The sequence below is a fragment of the Zea mays genome, chromosome 5 (genome assembly GCF_902167145.1).
Source record: "Zea mays cultivar B73 chromosome 5, Zm-B73-REFERENCE-NAM-5.0, whole genome shotgun sequence".
Classification (NCBI taxonomy): Eukaryota; Viridiplantae; Streptophyta; class Magnoliopsida; order Poales; family Poaceae; genus Zea; species Zea mays.
The window spans coordinates 70,847,453-70,872,061 of NC_050100.1; the positions used below are offsets into that span (position 1 = coordinate 70,847,453).

The 24,609-nt window shown below is 46.0% G+C and overlaps 2 protein-coding genes and 5 non-coding genes across 7 annotated transcripts; all 7 read left to right on the top strand.

The window, feature by feature from the left end:
- Window positions 1-11,333: 11,333 nt before the first annotated feature.
- Window positions 11,334-19,159, top strand: LOC100382807 (Retrovirus-related Pol polyprotein LINE-1). The gene is made up of 3 exons (NM_001175508.1): window positions 11,334-11,541; window positions 13,245-13,393; window positions 18,802-19,159. The coding sequence occupies exons 2-3, from the start codon at window positions 13,249-13,251 to the stop codon at window positions 19,062-19,064; spliced, it is 408 nt and encodes a 135-aa protein (NP_001168979.1). The 5' UTR covers window positions 11,334-11,541; window positions 13,245-13,248; the 3' UTR covers window positions 19,065-19,159.
- LOC111589393 (small nucleolar RNA R160) lies at window positions 12,034-12,114 on the top strand. Its single transcript, XR_004849819.1, has one exon. It is a non-coding gene; the product is annotated as a small nucleolar RNA R160 (small nucleolar RNA).
- On the top strand, window positions 12,252-12,331 carry LOC111589388 (small nucleolar RNA R160). Its single transcript, XR_004849814.1, has one exon. It is a non-coding gene; the product is annotated as a small nucleolar RNA R160 (small nucleolar RNA).
- On the top strand, window positions 12,469-12,549 carry LOC111589392 (small nucleolar RNA R160). Its single transcript, XR_004849818.1, has one exon. It is a non-coding gene; the product is annotated as a small nucleolar RNA R160 (small nucleolar RNA).
- On the top strand, window positions 12,687-12,767 carry LOC111589394 (small nucleolar RNA R160). The gene has a single exon (XR_004849820.1). It is a non-coding gene; the product is annotated as a small nucleolar RNA R160 (small nucleolar RNA).
- Window positions 12,902-12,983, top strand: LOC111589402 (small nucleolar RNA R160). Its single transcript, XR_004849827.1, has one exon. It is a non-coding gene; the product is annotated as a small nucleolar RNA R160 (small nucleolar RNA).
- A 3,355-nt stretch (window positions 19,160-22,514) lies between the features above and the next one.
- LOC103626520 (high-affinity nitrate transporter 2.1) lies at window positions 22,515-24,515 on the top strand. Its single transcript, XM_008646941.2, has one exon. The coding sequence runs from the start codon at window positions 22,751-22,753 to the stop codon at window positions 24,317-24,319; it is 1,569 nt and encodes a 522-aa protein (XP_008645163.1). The 5' UTR covers window positions 22,515-22,750; the 3' UTR covers window positions 24,320-24,515.
- The last annotated feature ends 94 nt before the right edge of the window (window positions 24,516-24,609 follow it).

Consider the following 24,609-nt stretch of genomic DNA (forward strand, 5'->3'; position numbering starts at 1 on the left):
TCCCCATCGGAGTCTTTGCGGGCTTGGCGTCCTTCATCCCAAACCGCTTTAGCAGATCTTGCGTGTACTTCATTTGGGAGATGAAGGTGTCGTCCTTGAGTTGCTTCACTTGGAACCCAAGGAAGTAGTTCAACTCGCCCATCATCGACATCTCGAACTTCTGCGTCATCACCCTGCTAAACTCTTCACATGACTTTTGGTTAGTAGAACCAAATATTATGTCATCGACATAAATTTGGCACACAAACAAATCACCATCACATGTCTTTGTAAAGAGAGTTGGATCGGCTTTCCCAACCTTGAAAGCATTAGCAATTAAAAAGTCTCTAAGGCATTCATACCATGCTCTTGGGGCTTGCTTAAGTCCATAGAGCGCCTTAGAGAGCTTGCACACATGGTCGGGGTACCGTTCATCCTCGAAGCCAGGGGGTTGCTCCACGTACACCTCCTCCTTGATTGGCCCGTTGAGGAAAGCGCTCTTCACATCCATTTGGTACAACCTGAAAGAATGATGAGCGGCATATGCTAGCAAGATACGAATTGACTCTAGCCTAGCCACAGGAGCAAAAGTCTCCTCAAAGTCCAAACCTGCGACTTGGGCATAACCTTTTGCCACAAGTCGAGCCTTGTTCCTCGTCACCACCCCATGCTCGTCCTGTTTGTTGCGGAACACCCACTTGGTTCCCACAACATTTTGCTTCGGACGAGGCACCAGTGTCCAAACTTCATTGCGCTTGAAGTTGTTGAGCTCCTCCTGCATGGCCAATACCCAATCCGGATCTAGCAAGGCCTCCTCTACCCTGAAAGGCTCAATAGAAGAGACAAAGGAGTAATGCCCACAAAAATTAACTAATCGAGATCGAGTAGTTACTCCCTTGCTAATGTCACCCAGAATTTGATCGACGGGATGATCCCTTTGAATCATCGCTCGAACTTGGGTTGGAGGTGCCGATTGCGCTTCTTCCTCCATCACTTGATCATCTTGTGCTCCCCCTTGATCAAGCGCCTCCACTTGAGGTACCTGTTCGTCATCTTCGGTTGGGGGATTCACCATAGTTGAGGAAGAAGGTTGATCTCGTTCATCTTGTTCCTGTGGCCGTACTTCTCCAATCGCCATGGTCCGTATAGCGGCCGTCGGAACATCTTCTTCATCTACATCATTACAATCAACAACTTGCTCTCTTGAAGAGCCATTAGTCTCATCAAATACAACGTCGCTAGAGACTTCAACCAAACCCGATGATTTGTTGAAGACTCTATACGCCTTTGTATTTGAGTCATAACCTAACAAAAACCCTTCTACAGCTTTGGGAGCAAACTTAGAATTTCTACCTTTCTTCACTAGAATGTAGCTCTTGCTCCCAAATACACGAAAGTAAGATACATTGGGTTTGTTACCGGTTAGTAGCTCATACGAAGTCTTCTTGAGGAGGCGATGAAGGTAGACCCTGTTGATGACGTGGCAAGCCGTGTTCACGGCTTCCGACCAGAAACACTCAGGGGTCTTAAATTCTCCAAGCATTGTCCTCGCCATATCGATTAGCGTCCTGTTCTTCCTCTCTACCACACCATTTTGCTGTGGTGTGTAGGGAGCGGAGAACTCGTGCTTGATCCCTTCCTCCTCAAGAAATTCCTCCACTTGAAGGTTCTTGAATTCGGACCCGTTGTCGCTCCTTATCTTCTTCACCTTGAGCTCAAACTCATTTTGAGCTCTCCTGAGGAAGCGCTTGAGGGTCCCTTGGGTTTCAGACTTATCCTGCAAAAAGAACACCCAAGTGAAGCGGGAAAAATCATCAACAATAACTAAACCATACTTACTCCCTCCTATGCTCAGATAGGCGACGGGTCCGAAGAGGTCCATATGCAGCAGCTCCAGGGGTCTTGAAGTGGTCATCACATTTTTGCTGTGATGCGCTCCTCCCACTTGTTTACCTGCTTGACAAGCTGCACAAGGTCTATCTTTTTCGAAATGCACGTTAGTCAAACCTATCACGTGTTCTCCCTTTAGAAGCTTGTGAAGGTTTTTCATCCCCACATGTGCTAAGCGGCGATGCCACAGCCAGCCCATGCTAGTCTTAGCTATTAAGCATGCATCTAGACCGGCCTCTTCTTTTGCAAAATCAACTAAATAAAGTTTGCCGTCTAATACACCCTTAAAAGCTAATGAACCATCGCTTCTTCTAAAGACAGACACATCTACATTTGTAAATAGACAGTTATACCCCATATGACATAATTGACTAACAGATAGCAAATTATATCCAAGACTCTCTACTAAAAATACATTAGAGATAGAATGCTCATTAGAAATTGCAATTTTACCTAATCCTTTTACCTTGCCTTGATTCCCATCACCGAATATAATTGAATCTTGGGAATCCTTATTCTTGACGTAGGAAGTGAACATCTTCTTCTCCCCCGTCATATGGTTTGTGCATCCGCTGTCGATAATCCAGCTTGAACCCCCGGATGCATAAACCTGCAAGGCAAATTTAGGCTTGGGACTTAGGTACCCAACACTTGTTGGGTCCTACAAGGTTAGTGCAAATTTCCTTAGGGACCCAAATGCAAGTTTTGTCACCCTTGCATTTTGCCCCTAATTTCCTAGCAATTACCTTCTTACCCTTTCTACAAATAGCAAAGGGAGCATTGCAAGCATAATAAATGGTAGAAGGTTTGTTCACAACTTTTCTAGGAACATGAGCAAAATTTCTCCTATGCATATGCACAACATTTCCCTTACACATATCTCTATCATGCTTATAGGAAGAACTAGAAGCAAACATGGCATGAGAATCATAAACATGTGAATCATTATAAGCATTTCTAGCATGTCTCCTATCATGGTACAAGAAAGCATGGTTCCTTTTAGCACTACTAGCCATAGGGGCCTTCCCTTTCTCCTTGACGAAGATGGGAGCCTTATGGCTTGTTAAGTTCTTGGCCTCTCTCTTGAAGCCAAGACCATCCTTAATTGAGGGGTGTCTACCAACCGTGTAGGCATCCCTTGCAAATTTTATTTTATCAACTTCACTCTTGCTATTCTTAAGTTGAGCATTAAGACTAGCCACCTCATCATTTAGTTTTGAAATTGAAACTAAGTGTTCACTACAAGCACTAACATCAAAATCCTTACACCTAGTGCAAATTGTAATATTTTCAACACAAGAGTTACTTGCTACTTCTAGTTTAGCAGTTAAAACATTAATTTCACCTTTTAAAGAAGAAATGGTTTCATTACAAGTAGAAAGTTCACAAGAAAGTATTCCATTTCTTTTAACTTCTAGAGCAAGTGAATTTTGTGCACTAACAAATTTATCATGTTCTTCATATAAAAGGTCTTCTTGTTTCTCTAAGATTCTATCCTTTTCATTTAAGGCATCAATCAACTCATTAATCTTAGCTATCTTAGTTCTATCCAATCCCTTGAATAAACTAGAGTAATCAATTTCATCCTCACTAGATTCATCATCACTAGAAGAATCATAAGTATTAGCATTACGAGTGATTACCTTCTTTTCCCTTGCCATGAGGCAAGTGTGATGCTCGTTGGGGAAGAGAGCCGATTTGTTGAAGGCAGTGGTGGCGAGTCCTTCATCGTCGGAGTCGGACGAAGAGCAATCCGAATCCCACTCCTTTCCAAGGTGTGCTTCGCCTTTGGCCTTCTTGTAAACCTTCTTGTTCTCTCTCTTCCCATTTTTCCCTTGCTCCTGGTCACTATCATTTTCGGGACAGTTAGCAATAAAATGACCAAGCTTACCGCATTTGAAGCATGATCGCTTTCCCTTGGTCTTGGCCTTGCTTGGCTGTCCCTTTCGACCTTTTAGCGCCGTCTTGAATCTCTTGATGATGAGAGCCATCTCTTCATCATTGAGCCCGGCCGCCTCAACTTGTGCCACCTTGCTAGGTAGCGACTCCTTGCTCCTTGTTGCCTTTAGAGCAATGGGTTGAGGCTCGTGGAGTGGACCGTTCAACGCGTCGTCGACGTATCTTGCCTCCTTGATCATCATCCGCCCGCTCACAAATTTTCCAAGTACTTCCTCGGGCGTCATCATCGTGTACCTGGGATTCTTCTTCTTCCCTTCCTTCCGTCTATGCCCCGAGCCGGAGTCGGTAGGCTTGTCGTCCTTCGGCTCGTTGACGAAGGATTCCTTCTCTTTGTCGTTGATCACGATTCCCTTCCCCTTAGGATCCATCTCTTCGGGCGGTAAGTCCCTTTGTGAAGAGAACGGCTCCGATACCAATTGAGAGCACCTAGAGGGGGGGGTGAATAGGTGATCCTGTAAACTTCAAAAACTTAAGCCACAAAATTTGATTAAGTGTTAGCACAGTTAATGCCAAGTGGCTAGAGAGAAGATCTTGCTCAATAGGATAATCACAAAGAGTTCAACACAGAGAAGACACAGTGATTTATCCCGTGGTTCGGCCAAGTACAAAACTTGCCTACTCCACGTTGTGGCGTCCCAACGGACGAGAGTTGCACTCAACTCCTCTCAAGTGATCCAATGATCAACTTGAATACCACAGTGTTATGCTTTTCCTTTCAATATCCCATTTGTGAGGAATCTCCACAACTTGGAGTCTCTCACCCTTACACTTGAGATTCACAAAGAAATACGGAGTAAGGGAGGGAAGCAACACACACAAATCCACAGCAAAATGCGCACACACACGGCCAAGAGTCGAGCTCAAAAGACTATCTCAAAGTTCTCACTAGAATGGAGCTCGAATCACTTAGAATGACAAACGAATGCGCAAAGACTGAGTGTGGATGATCAAGAATGCTCTAAGGTTGCTTGGTGTTCTCCTCCATGCGCCTAGGGGTCCCTTTTATAGCCCCAAGGCAGCTAGGAGCCGTTGAGAACAAATCTGGAAGGCCATCCTTGCCTTCTGTCATCGGGCGCACCGGACAGTCCGGTGCCCGATTCCTTTCCTTAAATAGCGCAGTCGACCGTTGCCGACCGTTGCAGATCTGGCGCACCGGACAGTCCGGTGCACACCGGACAGTCCGGTGCCTCCTTCCGACCGTTGGCCAGACCACGTGTCGCGCGCAGATTCCGCGGCCGACCGTTGGCTCGGCCGACCGTTGGCTCACCGGACAGTCCGGTGCACACTGGACAGTCCGGTGAATTTTAGTCGTACGCCGTCGGCAAATTCCCGAGAGCGGCGTCTTCAGGTCGAGGCAGCCTGGCGCACCGGACACTGTCCGGTGCACCACCGGACAGTCCGGTGCCCCAGACCGAAACAGCCTGTTGGCTGTACACAGCCAACAATCTCCTTTTCTTCTTCTCTCTGTTTCTAGCACTTAGATAAATATATTAGTACACAAAACCAATGTACTAAGGCTTAGAAACATACCTTTGCTCTAGATTTTCACTTTGTTCATCCGTGGGCATGAATCACATTTAAGCACTTGTGTTGACACTCAATCACCAAAATACTTAGAAATGGCCCAAGGGCACATTTCCCTTTCACTCCTGCGGCGAGGAGGGTGGCAGGGCAAACCCGGACGTTGCTCTTCCGCCACGGGGGGAAGACGTCGTCGAGTTCGCCGCCGCCGGGTGAGCTGACGACCGTCGTTGTTGTTGTTGCACTGCGGGGGGAGGAGTACCATGTCATAGCTGCCGTCGACGGACATGAACTCGAGACTCCCGAAGCGAAGCACCGTCCCGGGCTGAAGAGGTTGCTGAAGACTACCCATCTGGAACTCAACGGGAAGTTGTTCGTTAACATGCAGCAGGCCCCTACCTGGCGCGCCAACTGTCGGCGTTTCGGACCTCGGGGGACCCTCAACTGGGCCGACAAGTGAATTTTGTCAATGTGTGCCCCTGCCCAGATGGGTTGGCGCAAGATGGAACACAAGAGGGAAACACGGCTCGTGTTATCTCGCACCAGGGGGGTGCTCGTAGTAGGGGTTACAAGCGTTCGCGAGAGAGAAAGAGAGTGAGCCTGTTCGTTTGCTCGTCCCTCCGCGCGACCCTCCCGCAGGAAGGCCCTGAACCTCCCTTTTATAGATGCAAGGAGAGGGTCCAGGTGTATAATGGGGGGATGTAGCTATGTGCTAACGTGTCTGGCAGAGAGGTGCCTGAGCCCTGTGTACATGCTAACGTGGCTGTCGGAGAGGTGCTAGAGCCATGTGTATGCGATAACGTGGTCGTCGGAGAAGTGCCTGAGCCCTGTAGAAGCACAGCTGGCAGTGCTGCTGGGATCCTGCTGACGTCTCCTTGCTTCCGTAGGGGGCTGAGAACCACCGTCGTCATGGACGCACGCGGGGAGCCATCATTATCTGTTACCGAGACGAGCCAGATGGGACGCCGGTCTTGTTCCCTTGTAGCCTGAGCTAGCTAGGGGTAGGGTAATGATGTATCCCCTGTGGCGTGGTCGGTCCGAGCCCAAGGTTGGGCGAGGCGGAGACTTCTCCTGAGGCCGAGGCCGGGGTCGGGCGAGGACGTGATTCCTCCCGAGGCCGAGGCTGAGGCCGAGTCTTGGGGTCGGGCGAGGCGGAGACCTCATCCCGAGGCCGAGGCCTAAGGTTGGGCGAGGCGGAGCTTCCTGTTGTGCCCGAGGCTGAACTTGCTGATGTCAGCCTTGCCCGGGTGGCTGGCACAGCAGTCGGAGCGGGGTGAGCGACGTTGTTTTCCTGTTAGATTGGTCAGTGAAAGGGCGAAGTGACTGCGGTCACTTCGACCTGGCCAACTGAGGCGCGCGTGTCAGGATAAGGTGTCAGGCGATCCTCGCATTGAATGCGCCTGCGATACGGTCAGTTGGTGAGGCGATTTGGCCAAGGTTGCTTCTCGACGAAGCCTGCCCGAGCTGGGCCTCGGGCGAGCCGAGGGTGCGCCCACTGCCTGAGGAGACCCTCGAGCGAGGCGTGAATTCGTCCGAGACTACTGTTCCCACCTAAGGCCGGGGTCGGGCGAGGCGAGATTGCGTCCCTTGGTAGGCGAGGTCTTGACCTAAATCGTGCCCATCAGTCTCTGCAGTTTGTGCTGATGGTGCTTACCAGCCGTGTTTAGGAGTGTTGGAGGTACCCCTAATTACGGTACCTGACAGATATATTAATTCTCTATGCAGAATGACCCTCATTCCCAAAGGGGTAATCAAATGAACATCCTGGGAGAGAGCAAAGTCTTGCTCTCATTTATGAAGCCAAATAGTTCAGAAAGTATCAATGTTTTTGACATGATTTGGCAAGAAATTATTCATGCTGTCTGCTTTCCTCTTAAGGGATGTCTTCACGCCCCCTTCATCATGAAGATGATTGAAGTGGTGACTCAATTTCGCTATGAGAAAGGCACAAGACATCTATCTTACACCCCCTTCTGGATTGATCCAAATAATCCAGCAAGGCGTCTGAGGAAAGCGTCCTCCAGCTCTCGTGGACCTGCTGCTGCCGGACCCTCGCGTCCATCTCCTGGTCGCGGATCTCCCACACCACGTGGTCGTGGTCGTGGTCGAGGTCGTGGTCGTGGGATGGGTGCTCGTCTGGCCCATGGTATTGCAGCATTCTTTTCCATGTGCAGAAATATATCTTCAGATGTGCATGAGATGGCTCGGCGGCAGCGGGAGACTGACGACAATCTTCATCGTCAAGCTTCCTCTATGGGTATGACATTTGCTCCCCGTTCGCCTGATGTGCCTCTTCATCCTCCTCCACCAGAAATCAATGAGTGGCACCAGCAGGCATATGGGGTGCCTTTCATGACTCCAGAAGATGAAGAAGACTTTGATGATCGTGAGCAGTTTGCCCCGCCTCCCCACCAGGGGGATCCGGGTCAATCCTCTTCTTATCCTCCGCCCCATGATCCTTCAGGAAGCTATCCTCCCCCAGCACAGTCTGGGGAAGAACACTTTGCTATTCACCTGGCGCATCAATTCTTTGGTCTGCCTCCTCCTCAGTGGTGATGTGTGCCTGGTGGTTCTCTCCTTTTTGGTGCTAGTTGCCAAAAAGGGGGAGAATGATTCTCATCTTAGCAATACTTTTAATTTATGTAATGAACACCTGGTCTGTAATAATTATTATTCGTCTGACTTGTGATGCATGTGGTGATGGCTTAGAGCCACAAACTTTTTAATGATGTGATGTGATGACCTTATTGTAATAGCTAGTAGTAACACTTCATATCTTATGCTATACAATGATGGACTTGTTTGTATGCTATTCTTTTTATCATCACATCTTAATATACTTCTGTTGCATCCCTCATTTTTTGTGTATTGTGTTGGTTGTTCACTCTCTCTAAATATGTTGCAAATTGACATATCAAGTCAATATGAATGTCACAAAACTCATGCACATATTTAGGGGGAGCTGCACATACACAAGTACTTATACCTCGTCGGTGTTCTTACTTTTTAATTTTTATCTCTACTCTAGTTTGTTTTAGCATCAATCACCAAAAAGGGGGAGATTGTAAGTGCAATCAACCCTAATTGAGGGTTTTGGTGATTAAATGACAAAACAAACAGAGATTCTAACCAGTTTGCTCCTAGCATGTACACAGTTATTCTACAGACAGGAGAAGCACAGATCTTATGAGTATAAAAATGTAAAGCATAGAGGATTTAAATTCTACATCATACGGCGTGCTCCAAGTGCTTGGAAACAACGACAGTGTTCATTTTATAAGTCCTGAGTTATAGGAATCACCGTTCAATTAAGAGGGATCCGTAATGGTTAAGTAAGTTATGCAATGACCTAAGTTCAAATTCCTTCAAAATCATCTTAGAGAAGACTTTTCTAGATCATGAATGCCTTTTGAAAAACCACTCTTACTCCCCACAAAAGTTCCACCTTGGTTCACTTCAGAATTTTCAAAACTTGCTCTTCAGCCTCTGAAACCGGTTCAACCGGACCTGAAACCGGTTCAACCAGTTTCTGGACTGTTTCTCTGCCACCCCTGCTCTGACATGTCTGACAGTCAGAGCTGTCAGAAAAATTGTATGCAGATATTTTTTGGAAACCGGTTCAACCGGATTTTTCCCTGGCTCAACCGGTTTCGGATCCGGTCGAGTCTCTGGCTGAGTAGATCAGTGAACCGAGATCTTCCTGGTGGAAACCGGTTCAACCGGTTTTCGGTTCTTTTCTCCCAACGGCTGCCAGCTTTTGGGGGATCCCAACGACTGCCACACTCTCTCTCTTCATTACTTCTGCTCTCTCCACGATTTCTCAGCTGACCAAACTCCAAACAAGGGCATTCAATTCACATCTCACACCTGAAATCGCATCTCCTTCAATCGCTTGAAGGATCCTTGGTGTGAGGTGAAGTCGATCTAACGCGCTGTCAATTTCATCTTGATTCTCCCATTCTCTTTGTTCTTGAGCTCATTGCAAACTTAACCTTGTGCGGATTTGTTACTCTTGGAGCCTTGTGTTCCTTGACGGTTAGAGGTTGCTTGGGAGTCTCCAAATTTGTGGACGACCCCAAGAAGTTTGTATTACCCGCTCTTTGAGCAAATTTGAGAAGAGATTGCCTTGACCTTTGTGGTCGGCTTGTGGAGGATTAGGGTTGGAAAAGACCCAGCCCTTTGTGGGCTCCTCAACGAGGAGTAGGACACCTTTTGTGGTGGTTGCCGAACCTCGGGTTAAATCGCGTGTTCTTTTGCGTTCTTGTTAAGTGCTTTAAATTGTTGGTTGGTTCATATTCATCTATTTGAGCGGATTTTTCTGTAGGGCAAGTCATTAGCAAAATCTTTCACTACTTCGTCATATTTGTTTAACTAATTATTTAATCTAAGTTGAGCAGGTTCAAACTTGTTCAGTTGTAAACAAAGTCAACTGAACCGGTTTGCACTAGTGCAACTTTAATTTGACCTATCTCAAAGTTTTTAGTGAAAAATTTCAGGTGTAGCCTATTCACCCCCCTCTAGGCTACTTTCAATAGGTATGCTAGATGAAGAATTGCTTCGAAAGCATTAAGTGTCCCACGACCAATGATTGCATTGTAGGGGTATTCCATGTCAACAATATCAAACACAACATGTTCAGTCCTTGTGTTATGGACAAATCTGAAGGTCACTGGCATTGTGATCTTGCCAAGTGTTATGATCTGCCTTTCTCCGAAGCCACAAAGAGGGTGTGTAGCATCATGAATTTTGTCCTCTGGCTCTTGCATCTGTTTGAAGGCCTTAGCAAATATGATATCCACTGCACTGCCTGTATCAACCAGAACGTTGTGAACCAGAAATCCCTTGATGACACAAGATATAACCATAGCATCATTGTGGGGATAATCATTGTGCTGAAGGTCCTCCTGTGAGAAGGTGATTGGGATGTGGGACCATTTTGACTTGATGAAGGGTCCCTGCACCCCAACATGTTGTACCCTTCTCTGAGCCTCCTCCTTCTGCTTCTTATTGGCTGGTTCTGAGCATGAACCGCCTGTTATCGGGAGCACCAGCTTCGTAGTCGAAGCAGCTTCAGCTTGGGTGTTGGACGAAGCCATCAGCTCAAGAGTGGAAGTGAGTTCACCGGAGGTGGACGCCAATGTTGCGGACTTGCTCTCAAATGCTATGAGTCAAGAACAAGGCAACACAAAGTATTAAATGTTAATGTCCTTCGTCCTTCGAAACATTATTTCTCTTAGGATATAATGATCTTCGGACGAAGGTCTTGAAGGACGTACCTTCATCATCACGGTTATAAGATAATGAAAGGCGAAACATATGAAATGTGAAAGATAATATGAAAAAACACATAATATCATTCACATGTTATCATTATGTAAATTTGGCTATTTAAATATGATATTTAATTACATTTATACCTTCGGCTTGACATAAGGCAAAAATCCAAGTGTTGCGCGTGAGCGAATACAGAATAACGTGAACAGTACGGGGGTACTGTTCATCTATTTCTAGGCACAGGATGCAACCTGTGAGGAATTACATTCATATCCTTTACAAAGGTTTACATTCATAATACAAATTATCATGGGCCGATTGGTCATTTCATCTTTAAGTCGGTGCATTTGGAAATGTACTTCGAAACCTTCTGATTGATAGCTTCGGCTTTGTGTCAATCTTCCGAAGGTATTTTTTTATGGTACCTTCGGCGCCGAAGCAAACCCTCAACATATAGTATAGGTAGGACTGAGCATTTTATCCCCTACCTGTTACCCAAATCCGAAAAACCCGGACCCGAACCTAATTTACATGAACCCTGGTTCAATACCTAAAATATAGTTTGGATAGTAAATGGTATTACACGTGCGACGGCCCAGCCCATCAAGGCGAGGCCCCAAACTCAAGTCTCTGACCCCGCGACCCCGACGCCTGCGTTGCCCTACCCCTACCTGACCTCCACTGCTCCACACCTCCACCTGCCTGCGACAAAAGCAAAACCTAGCCGCCGCGGCGCCGCCCGCCGACCTGCCGTGCCGACTGCTGAGTGCCGACCGACGTGCGCCCGCTGTCCGCTCGACGTTGTTGGCCTCCCTCGACGCCGCTGGCAGGTGGCCGCTCGACGGAGTCGACGCCTCACAGCCTCCCTCGACGCGACGCCGCTGGCCACTCGACGGAGTCGGCGCCTCACAGTCACAGGTCAGCGGTCACAACCTCCCTCGTCCCTCGACGCCGCTGCCCCCTGCCCAGTGCGATAGTGCCCACCTCTGTCCTTAGCAAAGTCATCTTAGCAAACTACATCATTTCATGGTTTATTACAGTCAACTGTTCTCTGTGATTTTTTCGGGTATTGCAAATTTCTGTGTTGTATGAGGGTATGGTGTTTGCTATGATTTTATAGATTTCGAGTAAATTGGCTATACCCGAATCCAAACCCGAAACTGCGGGTAGCGTTTTGGAATGGTTGCGATATTACCCGAATTTTACATTACCCGAACTACCCGATCCGAACTAACCGGTTAACCCGAACACCCAGTCTTAGGCCATGACTACCCTAGAATTGGGCAAAAAAAAAAAAGAAGAGAACATATCTGGTGCACATGGAAGTTTAGTGCATATGGTGCACATATTAAATCTGAATAATGGTACTAGTTGTGCTTGAGTCTGAACTGTAGTGTTTAGTCACTGAGAAGCAAAATGAAGAGGTGTTGTAATCTGAAGCTATCTGATGTTGATACATACATTCATGGCCTTCAAAGTTCTCTGATTGCTTTCTCTATGTACCCTGCACCTGTCATATCTGTTGGCCGTTTGTCTAGTGCAGTAGTGTTCTATTTTCTTTGACTATGCCATCTGAATATTGGTAGTACTTGTGCTTCAGTCTGAATTGTTGTGTTTAGTCACCGAGAAGCAAAATGAAGAGGTGTTGTAATCTGAATTATCTGATGTTGATACATACATTCATGGTCTTCAAAGTTCTCTGATTGCTTTCTCTATGTACCCTGTACCTGTCATATCCGTTTGCCATTTGTCTAGTGCAGTAGTGTTCTATTTTCTTTGACTATGCCATCTGAATATTGGTACTAGTTGTGCTTGAGTCTGAACTGTAGTGTTTAGTCACTAAGAAGCAAAATGAAGAGGTCTTGTAATCTGAAGCTATCTGATGTTGATACATACAATCATGGTCTTCAAAGTTCTCTGATTGCTTTCTCTATGTATCCTGTACCTGTCATATCCGTTTGCCGTTTGTCTGGTGCAGTAGTGTTCTATTTTCTTTGACTATGCCATCTGAATATTGGTACTATGTGTGCTTGAGTCTGAACTGTAGTGTTTAGTCACTGAGAAGTAAAATGAAGAGGTTTTATAATCTGAAACTATCTGATGTTGATACATACATTCATGGTCTTCAAAGTTCTCTGATTGCTTTCTCTATGTATCCTATACCTATTATATCCGTTCGCAGTTTGTCTAGTGCAGTAGTGTTCTAATTTCTTTGACTACATCTGAATATTGGTACTAGTTGTGGTTGAGTCTGAACTGTAGTGTTTAGTCACTGAGAAGCAACATGAAGAGGCCTTGTAATCTGAAGATATCTGATGTTGATACATACATTCATGGTCTTCAAAATACCTATGTCTCCTTATCTAAATGATTCTAGTGTATGTTCTGTTTCTTTTCTGCCTGAAGCTATAGATTTAGATTAGTTTTGTATGTCAAGAAGCTAAATGAGGAGGTCATATGATCTGAATTATCTGATATTCATTCATCATCCATGATCTAATCCATTACAAGTGTAGTATACATGTATCATGCCTACAGATCTTTTTTTCTTTTTTCAAATTGATGGTGTACATGTTGCTTTGCTTTTGTTGAGCTAACTTTGTTGGATCCCTTTGTTGCAGTGAGATGTCAGAATACAAGAACGTCGTTGGGGGGAGGCTAAAGCTGAAGGGTAAGGCACTGGACGTGAAGGAAGGTGGAGTCAAGAAGAAAAAGAAGAAGCATCAACTCGAAGAGTCGTCTCAGATTGAGCACGATGAGCTCCACAAAGGTTTGTTTCTCGTCATCATTACACTGGCCAATTTTAGACTTAATAAATCTACTGTTTAATTTCTGCACAATTGGATGTGTTGATAAGCATTACTATATTTGTTAGAGGTGGTACCCATCAGCTGTTTGGTTGTGTCCATGCTGCTCTCTGATAGTTTCTGGGTTTCCATGCTGTGCTGAATAACAATTTTGTTTTGTTGTTACATAATTGTTGAAACCACAAAGAAAATAGTTGGGGCGTAACCCTCTTAGCGACGCGCCATATCGGAACCCGGGTATGGTGTTAAATGAGCAAGGGCCGGGCCGTCACCCCTTAAGTGACGCGCCGTCTCTTGATCTGGAGCCGGTGATAAATGAGCAAGGATCGGGTCGTCGCATCCTTAGTGGCGCGCTACATCGACGCCCGGGTGTAGTGGAAAATGAGCAAGGGTCTTTGCATCTTCCTCGGCGGGTGCGAAGGGTAAGGAAGTTAGTCGAGCCAACTAGGGTCCGTGTAGGTAGTTGGAACGTAGGTTCCTTAACAGGTAAGTTACGAGAAATAGTTGACGTTGCGGTGAGGAGACGAGTAAATATTTTATGCGTTCAAGAGACCAAGTGGAAAGGACAGAAGGTGAAGGAAGTGGAAGGTACAGGCTTCAAGTTGTGGTACACGGGGACTGCAACAAACAAGAATGGAGTAGGCGTCTTGATCGATAAGAGCCTTAAAGATGGAGTAGTAGATGTTAAGAGGGTAGGAGATAGAATCATCCTAGTCAAGCTGGTCATTGGGGACTTGGTTCTCAATGTTATCAGCGCGTATGCTCCTCAAGTAGGCCTTAATGAGAACTCAAAGAGGGAGTTCTGGGAAGGCCTGGAGGACATGGTTAGTAGTGTGCCAGTTGGCGAGAAGCTCTTCATAGGAGGAGATCTCAATGGCCATGTGGGTACATCTAGCACCAGTTTCGAGGGTGTGCATGGAGGCTTCGGCTTTGGGACTAGGAATCAAGAAGGAGAGGAAATCTTGAACTTTGCCCTAGCCTATGACATGTTTATAGCAAACACTTTCTTTAGGAAGAGGACATCCCACCTGGTGACCTTCAGTAGTGGCCAACACACTAGCCAGATTGATTTCGTCCTCTTGAGAAAAGAGGACAGGCATGCCTGCTTAGATTGCAAGGTTATACCTGGAGAGTGTGTGGTTACCCAACATAAGCTTGTCGTAGCTGACTTCCGTTTTAAGATTCGTTTACAACGGAATAAGCATAACAAGGTCACTAGAACAAAGTGGTGGAAGCTTAAAGGGGATGTGGCCCAAACTTTCAAGGAGAGAGTTATCGAGGAGGGCCCTTGGGCAGAAGAGGGAGACTCAAATATCATGTGGAGGAAGATGGCGATGTGCATCCGAAAGATAGCTTCAGAAGAGTTTGGGCTGAGTCAAGGAAACAGAAGGGAAGTTAAAGACACTTGGTGGTGGAACGAAGATGTCCAAAAGGCTATCAAGGAGAAGAAAGATTGCTACAAACGCTTACATCATGACAAGTGTGCAGAAAACATAGAGAAGTATAGGATAGCGAAGAAGTCTGCAAAGCGAGCGGTTAGTAGAGCCCGGGGTCAAGCCTTTGACAACCTTTATCAACGGTTGGACACAAAGCAGGGAGAAAAGGATATCTATAGGATGGCCAAGATTCGTGAAAGGAAGACAAGGGATGTCAACCAAGTCAAATGCATCAAGGATGAAGCAAACCAACTATTAGTGAAGAATGAAGAGATCAAGAATAGATGGAAGGAGTACTTCAACAAATTGTTCAATGGAGGGAATGAGAGTTCTACAATAGAATTGGACGAACCATTCGATGACAACAACAGGGTTTTTGTGCGAAGGATACAAGAATATGAAGTTAAGGAGGCGCTAAAAAGGATGAAGGTAGGAAAGGTGATGGGCCCTGATGGTATCCCTATCGAGGTATGGAGATGCCTTGGAGACATAGCGATAGTATGGCTGACTAAGCTTTTCAACACCATCTTTCGGACAAACAGAATGCCCAACGAGTGGCGGCGGAGTACATTAGTACCAATCTTCAAGAACAAAGGAGATGTTCAAAGTTGTACTAATTACCGTGGAATTAAACTCATGAGCCATACAATGAAGCTATGGGAGAGAGTCATTGAACACCGCCTGCGAAAGCTGACGAGCGTGACCCAAAATCAGTTTGGTTTCATGCCCGGGAGATCAACTATGGAGGCCATTTTCTTACTAAGACAACTTATGGAGAGATTCAGAGAACAAAAGAAAGACCTGCATATGGTCTTCATAGACTTGGAGAAGGCTTATGACAAAGAACCCAGGAGTGTAATGTGGTGGGCCTTGGAAAAACACAAAGTAGCAACAAAGTACATTAATCTTATTAAAGATATGTACACTAATGTTGTGACAAGTGTCCGAACAAGTGATGGGGACACCGATGACTTTCCAATTAACATAGGACTACATCAAGGGTCGGCTTTGAGCCCTTATCTTTTCGCTTTGGTGATAGATGAGGTCACAAGGGACATACAAGGAGATATACCGTGGTGTATGCTTTTTGCCGATGATGTGGTACTTATTGAGGAGAGTAGGAGTGGTGTTTCGCAAAAGTTGGAATTGTGGAGACAGACGCTGGAAGCAAAAGGTTTTAGGCTTAGTAGGTCTAAAACGGAGTATATGAAGTGTGATTTCAGTGCCATGGGGTATGAAGATGGCGATGTTAGTCTTGATGGGCAAGTGGTACCCAAGAAAGACACTTTTCGTTACTTAGGATCAATGCTTCAGAAGGATGGAGACATCGATGAGGATGTCAGTCATAGAATTAAAGCTGGATGGTTGAAGTGGCGGCAAGCGGCGGGTGTCTTATGCGACCCCCGGGTGCCACACAAACTAAAAGGCAAATTCTACAGGACAGCAATCCGGCCGGCTATGTTGTATGGAGCAGAATGTTGGCCCACTAAAAGACGACATGTCCAACAACTGTGTGTGACAGAGATGCGTATGTTGCGCTGGATATGTGGCCACACAAGGAGAGACCGAGTCCGGAATGATGACATACGAGAGAGAGTAGGAGTGGCGCCAATTGAGGAGAAGCTTATGCAACATCGTTTGAGATGGTTTGGACATATCCAACGAAGACCTGAAGAGGCACCAGTGCATATCAGAATAATTAGGCGTCCCGAGAATGTGAAGAGAGGTAGAGGTCGACCAACCTTGACGTGGACAGAGGCAGTGAAGAGGGACCTGAAGGAGTGGAATATTGATAAAGAGCTCGCCGTGGATAGGAAGGGGTGGAAGTGTGCAATTCACGTGCCAGAACCTTGATTTATAGTTCCGCTTTTCCTCCTTAATCGTTTGACTTTTTCTTGTGCCCATTTAGACCTTGCTGGTTCTTGTGGGTTTTATCTCTTTTATGTGTTCCCCCGTTTCGTCGTTTTCGGTTCTCCTTTGCCTTTGTTTCCCCTGTTTTCTTTGGGGGTTGAGCTCTGAGGTTTTCATACGGGGTTTCATCTCTAGCCTACCCCAACGTGCTTGGGACAAAAGGCTTTGTTGTTGTTGTTACATAATTGTTGATGATTACCTCTCTTTAGGTATCTTGTTTTTGATATATGTCCATGTCATAATAAATAGGAAGTTGATTACTAATGCTTGTAACAATTTTTTTGCTGCATTTCTTTCTCTGTATATGCTTGATGCTCATCTTATCTGTATTTGGATCCACGGGTCTGTAGTTTATACAGCCACTGCATATATGCTTGTTTTTTTGTATTCATGTTTTGGTAAAGGATCTTGGAGTACTGAGGAATTCGTTATTTAGTTTGTGATGATAAGTGTTATCAGCGGCTATGTGTACTGTTTGCAGAACGAACAAGAACACTGCCTGGTCCTGTAACCTTCTTGGCCGCTCGGTTGTTGATGCACCTTTATGTAATGGCAGTGTATTTGTTCGGCGACTTGGGTTAGTTAGTGTTATGACAGGATATGATTAGGCCTGCTAATGGCAAAAAATCCAACCCACTCCCATCCATACCCAAATATAATAACTTTGATATCCATCCCACACCCACCCCAAAATATAAGAAAGAAATTAAACCCAACCCATCCAATAATATTATTGACCCCAAACCAACCCATAATTGGGTGGAAACCCGGTTCAGCTTATTGTCTCACATCAAACCAACTGCATATTGTATATTGTATAATTTAACAAAAAATGTGTTCGCTTCGTACAGGCACGGCCTGTCGGCCTATTAGCCGTGTCGGGCCGGCCCGGTAGCACGCTGGTCCATCTGAGTATATTGTATAATTTAACAAAAAAATGTGTAGCTATGGGAGCTTGAACACACACCCACGTATATGACAAACTTAAACACATCAACCTAGCCAATGCGGTTACAATTTTATTGTATTATATGTTGAATTATTATACTTAATATATGTAAAATATTATCTTTAAAAAATGTAATTGTGTCGTGCCTGTGCCAGCACTATGGGTCGAAATGACGGCCCAGACACGACACTATACTAGCCGGGTCGGGTCGTGCCTGGGCCGTGCTTTTTCGTGTCGTGCCTGGACTAGTCCATTGTGTTAGTGTCAATTGGCCATCTATAGCGCCAGGGGACAGGGGGCGTCGGCGTCTAAGTGTGAAAGTGTCTAATTAGCGTCGTGCGTCAGCAGGAGCCGGGGGAGCTCCATCCGCCGAGACGAAGACTTGGGGAGAGGGGAGACTCCGGTCGCTGGGGCAGGGAGCAGGATGCGACCGTTGGTGTACGGGTAAAGACTTGGGGAGTTATGGTTGAGTTGGGTATGTTGGGACTTAGGACTAAGTTGGGAGTCGACTCGAATACAGTCCTACGGTCTACGGATGAGTGAAGACCCATGGAAGCCCACGCCTATATAAACCCCATCTACACCCATGGATATCAACCATTTTGACCCACAATACAAAATAAACTCACCCAACCCAACCCATTCACAATTAAAACCCATCACAACCCACCAAAATAAACCCATTTATTAAACCCACCTAAAATACCCGCTTACACCCACCCCGTTTGCAGGCCTAGATATGATGTGACAGTTCTCATGTTATCGTTGATCAGTCCTTACCAATACAGTCTGTAGAGTTCTCATGTTATCGTTGATCAGTCCTTACCAATACAGTCTGTAGAGTTGTGTGCCATAGTGATTTTTGCTTACGCTTTATGCTGTTGAGAGGAATTCCTGATTTCGTTGGTAAATAATAGGTAGCTGTCCGTGTGGAGCTCGGTTCATCTTTCGAACATGTTTCGTTTTACATATAAATTGGACCACTTTTTTTGTGTGTAACAGGACTTCATGAATCTGAAATCATTTTCAGCGGGTCACAACTCGCTTCATATCTAATGATATGGTTATTTTTCAGGGGGAGACTCTGGCTTACCAACTGATCACAACAATGAGCTTATTGAAGCTGGCAAGGTGGGAGATGAAGAAGGGAATCCACATCCCGACTATGACCATCTGACACCGGCGGAGCGACGCTATATAGAACAGAAGCGGAAGATCGACATGCAAAAGCTGGCCAAAGTTGCCAACAAGTCACACAGGGACCGCATCCAGGACTTCAACCAGTATTTGGCGAACCTCAGCGAGCACTATGACATCCCTAAAGTTGGCCCTGGCTAACATACATAGCCAAACTGTTGTGTAGGCACAAACAATTGTATGCTAGGTGGGCTTCAAGGACATTAAAAATAAATAAATAAATGTATGTTTGGTCTATCCAGCTTTTTGTTAGTATGTTATGTATGATTTTATATTTGTTGTATAATGACATGGTCGATTCATGCCGTCAACTGTCGCGGTATATATATGTGGATTGATTTGAATTGATTTTATATTTGTTAGCATGTTATCTATTTTCCACTTTTCTTTTAAAAAACATAATTTATTACTCTTATGTGGATTGATTTGAATTGAATTACGTCCGCATATGTTCTCTTTTGAAAGTAAACATGACTCAATTTGCCTTCGAAATTAGCTTCCCGCAGGGATATATCAGCGGTGTTTCAAATTGAACTTCTGAGAACAGCGCGCTATCTTTGCGTCATGATAGTATCACTTTTCTAAACAACAATTGACTACGATTTTTTTCTTAATCATGGTTTGTACGGCTATCGTACGGTGGCACCAGCTGATTGCAGAAGGCGACTTTTATCAGATGCATGCATTTATTGGTCTGCTCAAGTCAAAGAGACTCAACATTTATTACGAAATTAATTAAGTAGTTTAATTATATTTTCTGCCAAAGAATATTCGAACCTTTGGATATTTTGAACTGAAGCATAGAATCAATAAACACTGAAGGTATTTTATATAGGCAATCCCATGTGCTTTCTATGTGTCTATAACGATAGCAGTTTTTATAGCTTATCGTATGCGTGCATGATATGCATGGAGAGCTCCCAAGATAACCTATCTTTCTCTCTCTCTCTTTCTCATTGATCCCTCGTCTTGTCTGCAGACTGCAGTTTAGAGGTTTAGGTCCACCCCGAATAGAACATATGACACACATAAATCTTTGATGTATATGACCTAGCTTATTTCACAAAAAAATTATACATATTCTTTTCCGCTATTTCAACTATATACAAAATTTTAACTTCAAATTCGTTATACATACAGAGTAATAAAAACGATAAAATTTTTGACAACTTTAAATTAGAAAATCGGCTAAAAGTTATCTTTTTTATTACATCTAAAGTATAACGAACTTGAACTTGAAGTTTTGTATATGAAGTAGGGTGAAAAAATATGTATATTTTTTTAGAATTTTTTTTTAGTTCATGTGTAACCTATATATATGTGCATGTATCAAATGCTATCTTCGCATGCATGCATGCATGGTGACAAAAAAGTCAGAAAGGGATGGACCCTGATCGTGGGGACCACGCACAACCAACAATCACAAGTTTAGAACTTAACTTCAAAATCATGCGTTAAAAATGTCAACTCTCCTGGCTGCTCGCCAAAGTCCACTTATCATCAGATCAGATCAGGGTGCCCTTGCCGTTGAGGAGTGTCAGTTTAATAAAAGAGAGAGACAGACAGAAAGCCTCAACGAATTAATATACTTTTACCTTAGCGCGCGGTTGTTGAATACCTTCAAACCAAAGGTACGTATATATTTCTTGAGTACTAAACCAATGGCAACCAAGGAATCGCGATTAATTAGTTGATTACCATGGCAGCGGAAACACCAATTTTCTTCAGGGGTGGAAACCTCCAAGGAAATTACTATTACCTCAAAGTTAAGTTAAATTTGGAAACTCAAATTTATTTGGGATCCCCTGCCTGTTTCGAGGGCAATGGGTTCCAAAGAATGTCATTTGAATTAGACACTTAGTTATTTATGAAAAGGTTTTTTCTCCCCGAGTTAATTTGCTTCCAAACTATAATTAACCCTAAGCAAGGTGTTAGTTATTTGTTTTGACGGTTTATATATCCGTGTTAGCTTGGTGGCTAGCTTGTATCCATTTGACTTGACGGCACATGCATGCATGCGTGGAGTGCACCGTGCGGCGGTTTGTGACGCGGTGCCAAACGTGCAATTGACTCATTGAGTAGTCATCAGCAGGCTTGCGATCATTAGACACTAACAAGCATTAATATTTGCTGCATATATATATATACACACACATGCTTCACTGACGACGCTTGCAACTTGATCTTGTTAATTATTATATATCCTAAGCACAACGAACAAACCTTAGATATGCGACCATGCCTTGAGTAGAGCGTGAAAAATAGGGGGTGAAAAAAAGGGACGAGTAATTATAGATGACACTATTTGATATTGTTTAAAGATGAGATAGGGAATGTGCTGAATAGATCAATTTTTAATCAGGGATGGTAGGGACTAGTATTTCCTCTATGATTTTCCATGTAACACCTTTGAATATACAATAATAATAAGAAGCCACCAACCTTTGAATTATTATCTGTTCCAATATATTAGATGAGGGGTGTATCGGAATTTGACTTCCGAGTTGTTCTTGCGTGTCCGTACGCTCGTACGGTAGCTCGTTGGGTTGTTGTACCAGCCATCCTGCTACTGCGCAACGAAATGCATTGGTCATCTCAATTAAGTCCAAAGATTGTAGTCGTAAACATGCAGCCAATAAGAGCAAGGATAATAGTTTAGCCATTGATATGTCTTCTAAAGCTAATTATTACTGTATTGGACCCACCTCGTACTCTCATTCTCTCACCACTTGTTTCGGAATCTGTACTGCTACAACCAGCTCTTAGTCGACTGATAATTAACTACCCGCTTTTTCTCTTCTCTCCCCTCCAACTGCAAAAATCTAATGTGGCAAACCATTTAGCCTGCTTACATCGTCAAAAATCTAATGTGGTAAAGTGTGAAGTGTCCTAAAGTTTTAGTCCTTAATTTCTTTCAATAAACTAAACTAAACTTTAGAAAACTCAAACAAGTCCTCATGTTTGCACATTTTAGGTCTCGTTTGGTTTGAGGGACTAAAGATTAGTCCCTCCATTTTAGTCCCATTTAGTTACTAAATTACCAAACAGTAGGACTAAAACAGGGACTAAATTGTTTTAGTCCCTAGTCCCTTAAGATGGCTAAAAGGGACTAAACCATATTAATTCCACATTTGCCCCTCATTTAGTTCAATTGTACTAATAGCAGGAGAATGTTAAAAGTCATTTTAATCTTCTTATGAGTCATTTAGGCCCTGTTTGGTTCCATTAGTCATAGAACTAAAGTTTAGTTGTAGGGACTAAATAGATTCTAAATACATTAAATGCAACACATAAAGACCAAAATGCCCTTTTTTGTTTGACACCCCTTTTCTAGCAAGGGTATTTGGAGTAAATGTTGCCCTTTGGTCCCTTTTAGCACCCATGTGAGGGACTAGAGACTAAAACCAATTAGTCCCTACTTTAGTCATTCCGTTTAGCAAAATAGAGACTAAACGAGACTAAAAACGAGAGGCTAAAGATTAGTCTCTCTAACCAAACGGGACCTAAAATTACTATCTGTATGTATCTGTTGGATGGAAAAGTCAGAACGTCGTGGGGACCACCACGCTACCACATGGTACGGTAATGTCAGAAAGTCGCTATCTTCTTCGATCTGCATCTCCACTCCAGCCAGCGCTGCTTATCATCAGCATTCACGAAGCCGCCCAACGATAATAAAAAATGTCAGCGCGATCGCGCACTGCCTATAAAACCCCGGCCGTCGCGTCCATGGCGTTTCAGGATCCGAGCACCAGAAAGAAGCTGAGTTAGCTAGGGTCAAGAAAGTAGTCAGCACTCAGCAGGAAAAGAAGCAGAGACTACACATCATGGCGAGTGACGCCGCGCATGGTAGCTCGCTGGACGGGGTGACGCCGTCGAGCAAGTTCGACCTGCCGGTGGACTCGGAGCACAAGGCCAAGACCATCCGCCTGCTCTCCTTCGCGAACCCGCACATGCGTACCTTCCACCTCTCCTGGATGTCCTTCTTCACCTGCGTCGTCTCCACCTTCGCGGCGGCGCCGCTGATCCCCATCATCCGGGAGAACCTGGGCCTGACCAAGGCCGACATCGGCAACGCCGGGGTGGCCTCCGTCTCGGGCGCCATCTTCTCGCGCCTCGCCATGGGCGCCGTCTGCGACCTGCTGGGCCCGCGCTACGGCTGCGCCTTCGTCGTCATGCTGGCGGCGCCCGCGGTGTTCTGCATGGCCGTCATCGACAGCGCCGCGGGCTACGTCGCGTGCCGCTTCCTCATCGGCTTCTCCCTCGCCACCTTCGTCTCCTGCCAGTACTGGACCAGCACCATGTTCAACATCAAGATCATCGGCACCGTCAACGCGCTGGCGTCGGGGTGGGGCGACATGGGCGGCGGCGCCACGCAGCTCATCATGCCCTTCGTCTACGAGGCCATCCTCCGCTGCGGCGCCACGCCGTTCGCCGCGTGGCGCATCGCCTACTTCGTGCCGGGGATCATGCACATCGCCGTGGGCATCCTTGTGCTAACCGCGGGGCAGGACCTCCCCGACGGCAACCTCCGCAGCCTCCGGAAGCAGCAGCAGCAGCAGCAGCAGGGTGACGGCGGCGATGCCAGCTGCTGCCGCAGGGACAGCTTCTCCAGGGTGCTCTGGCACGCCGTCGCCAACTACCGCACCTGGGTCTTCGTCTTCGTGTACGGCTACAGCATGGGCGTGCAGCTCACCACCAACAACATCATCGCCGAGTTCTACTACGACCAGTTCGAGCTCGACATCCGCGTGGCCGGCATCATCGCCGCCTGCTTCGGCATGGCCAACCTCGTGTCGCGGCCCCTGGGCGGCGTGCTCTCCGACCTCGGCGCGCGGTACTGGGGCATGCGCGCGCGCCTCTGGAACATCTGGATCCTCCAGACCGCCGGCGGCGCGTTCTGCTTCTGGCTCGGCCGCGCCAGCGAGCTCCCGGCCTCCGTCACCGCCATGGTGCTCTTCTCCTTCTGCGCGCAGGCCGCCTGCGGCGCCACCTTCGGCGTCATCCCCTTCGTCTCCCGCCGCTCGCTGGGCGTCATCTCCGGGCTCACGGGCGCCGGCGGCAACGTGGGCGCCGGGCTCACGCAGCTGCTCTTCTTCACCACGTCCAGCTACTCCACGAGGAAGGGCATCGAGAACATGGGCATCATGGCCATGGCGTGCACGCTGCCGCTCGTCCTCGTGCACTTCCCGCAGTGGGGTTCCATGCTCCTGCCGCCCAGCGCCGACGCCGACGAGGAGCGGTACTATGCCTCCGAGTGGAGCGAGGACGAGAAGAGCGTAGGCCGTCACAGCGCAAGCCTAAAGTTCGCCGAGAACAGCCGGTCCGAGCGTGGCAAGCGCAACGCCGTCGCCGTCCTCGCCACGGCCGCGGCCACGCCGGAGCACGTCGTGTAACAACTAGCGTACGTACTTGTAGGTTCTGATCGAGCATACAGCAAACTGTGTAATGTACTCTAGCAGTCTAGCTTGCTCCGATACTCCTGCTTCCAACAAAATTATGAAACATAGGCTAATATGGATCGGTGTACACGTACGTCGTAGTATTTCCTGTGCAACATACACAATTCAGTAAATGAACAAACTTTGCTCATGTGCATTCTTCTGCAAAGTACAAATAAAATCAAATAGAGAGGCCAGGACAACGTCTATGATCTATCAACTTGGTTGTTAAAATTAAAGAAAAC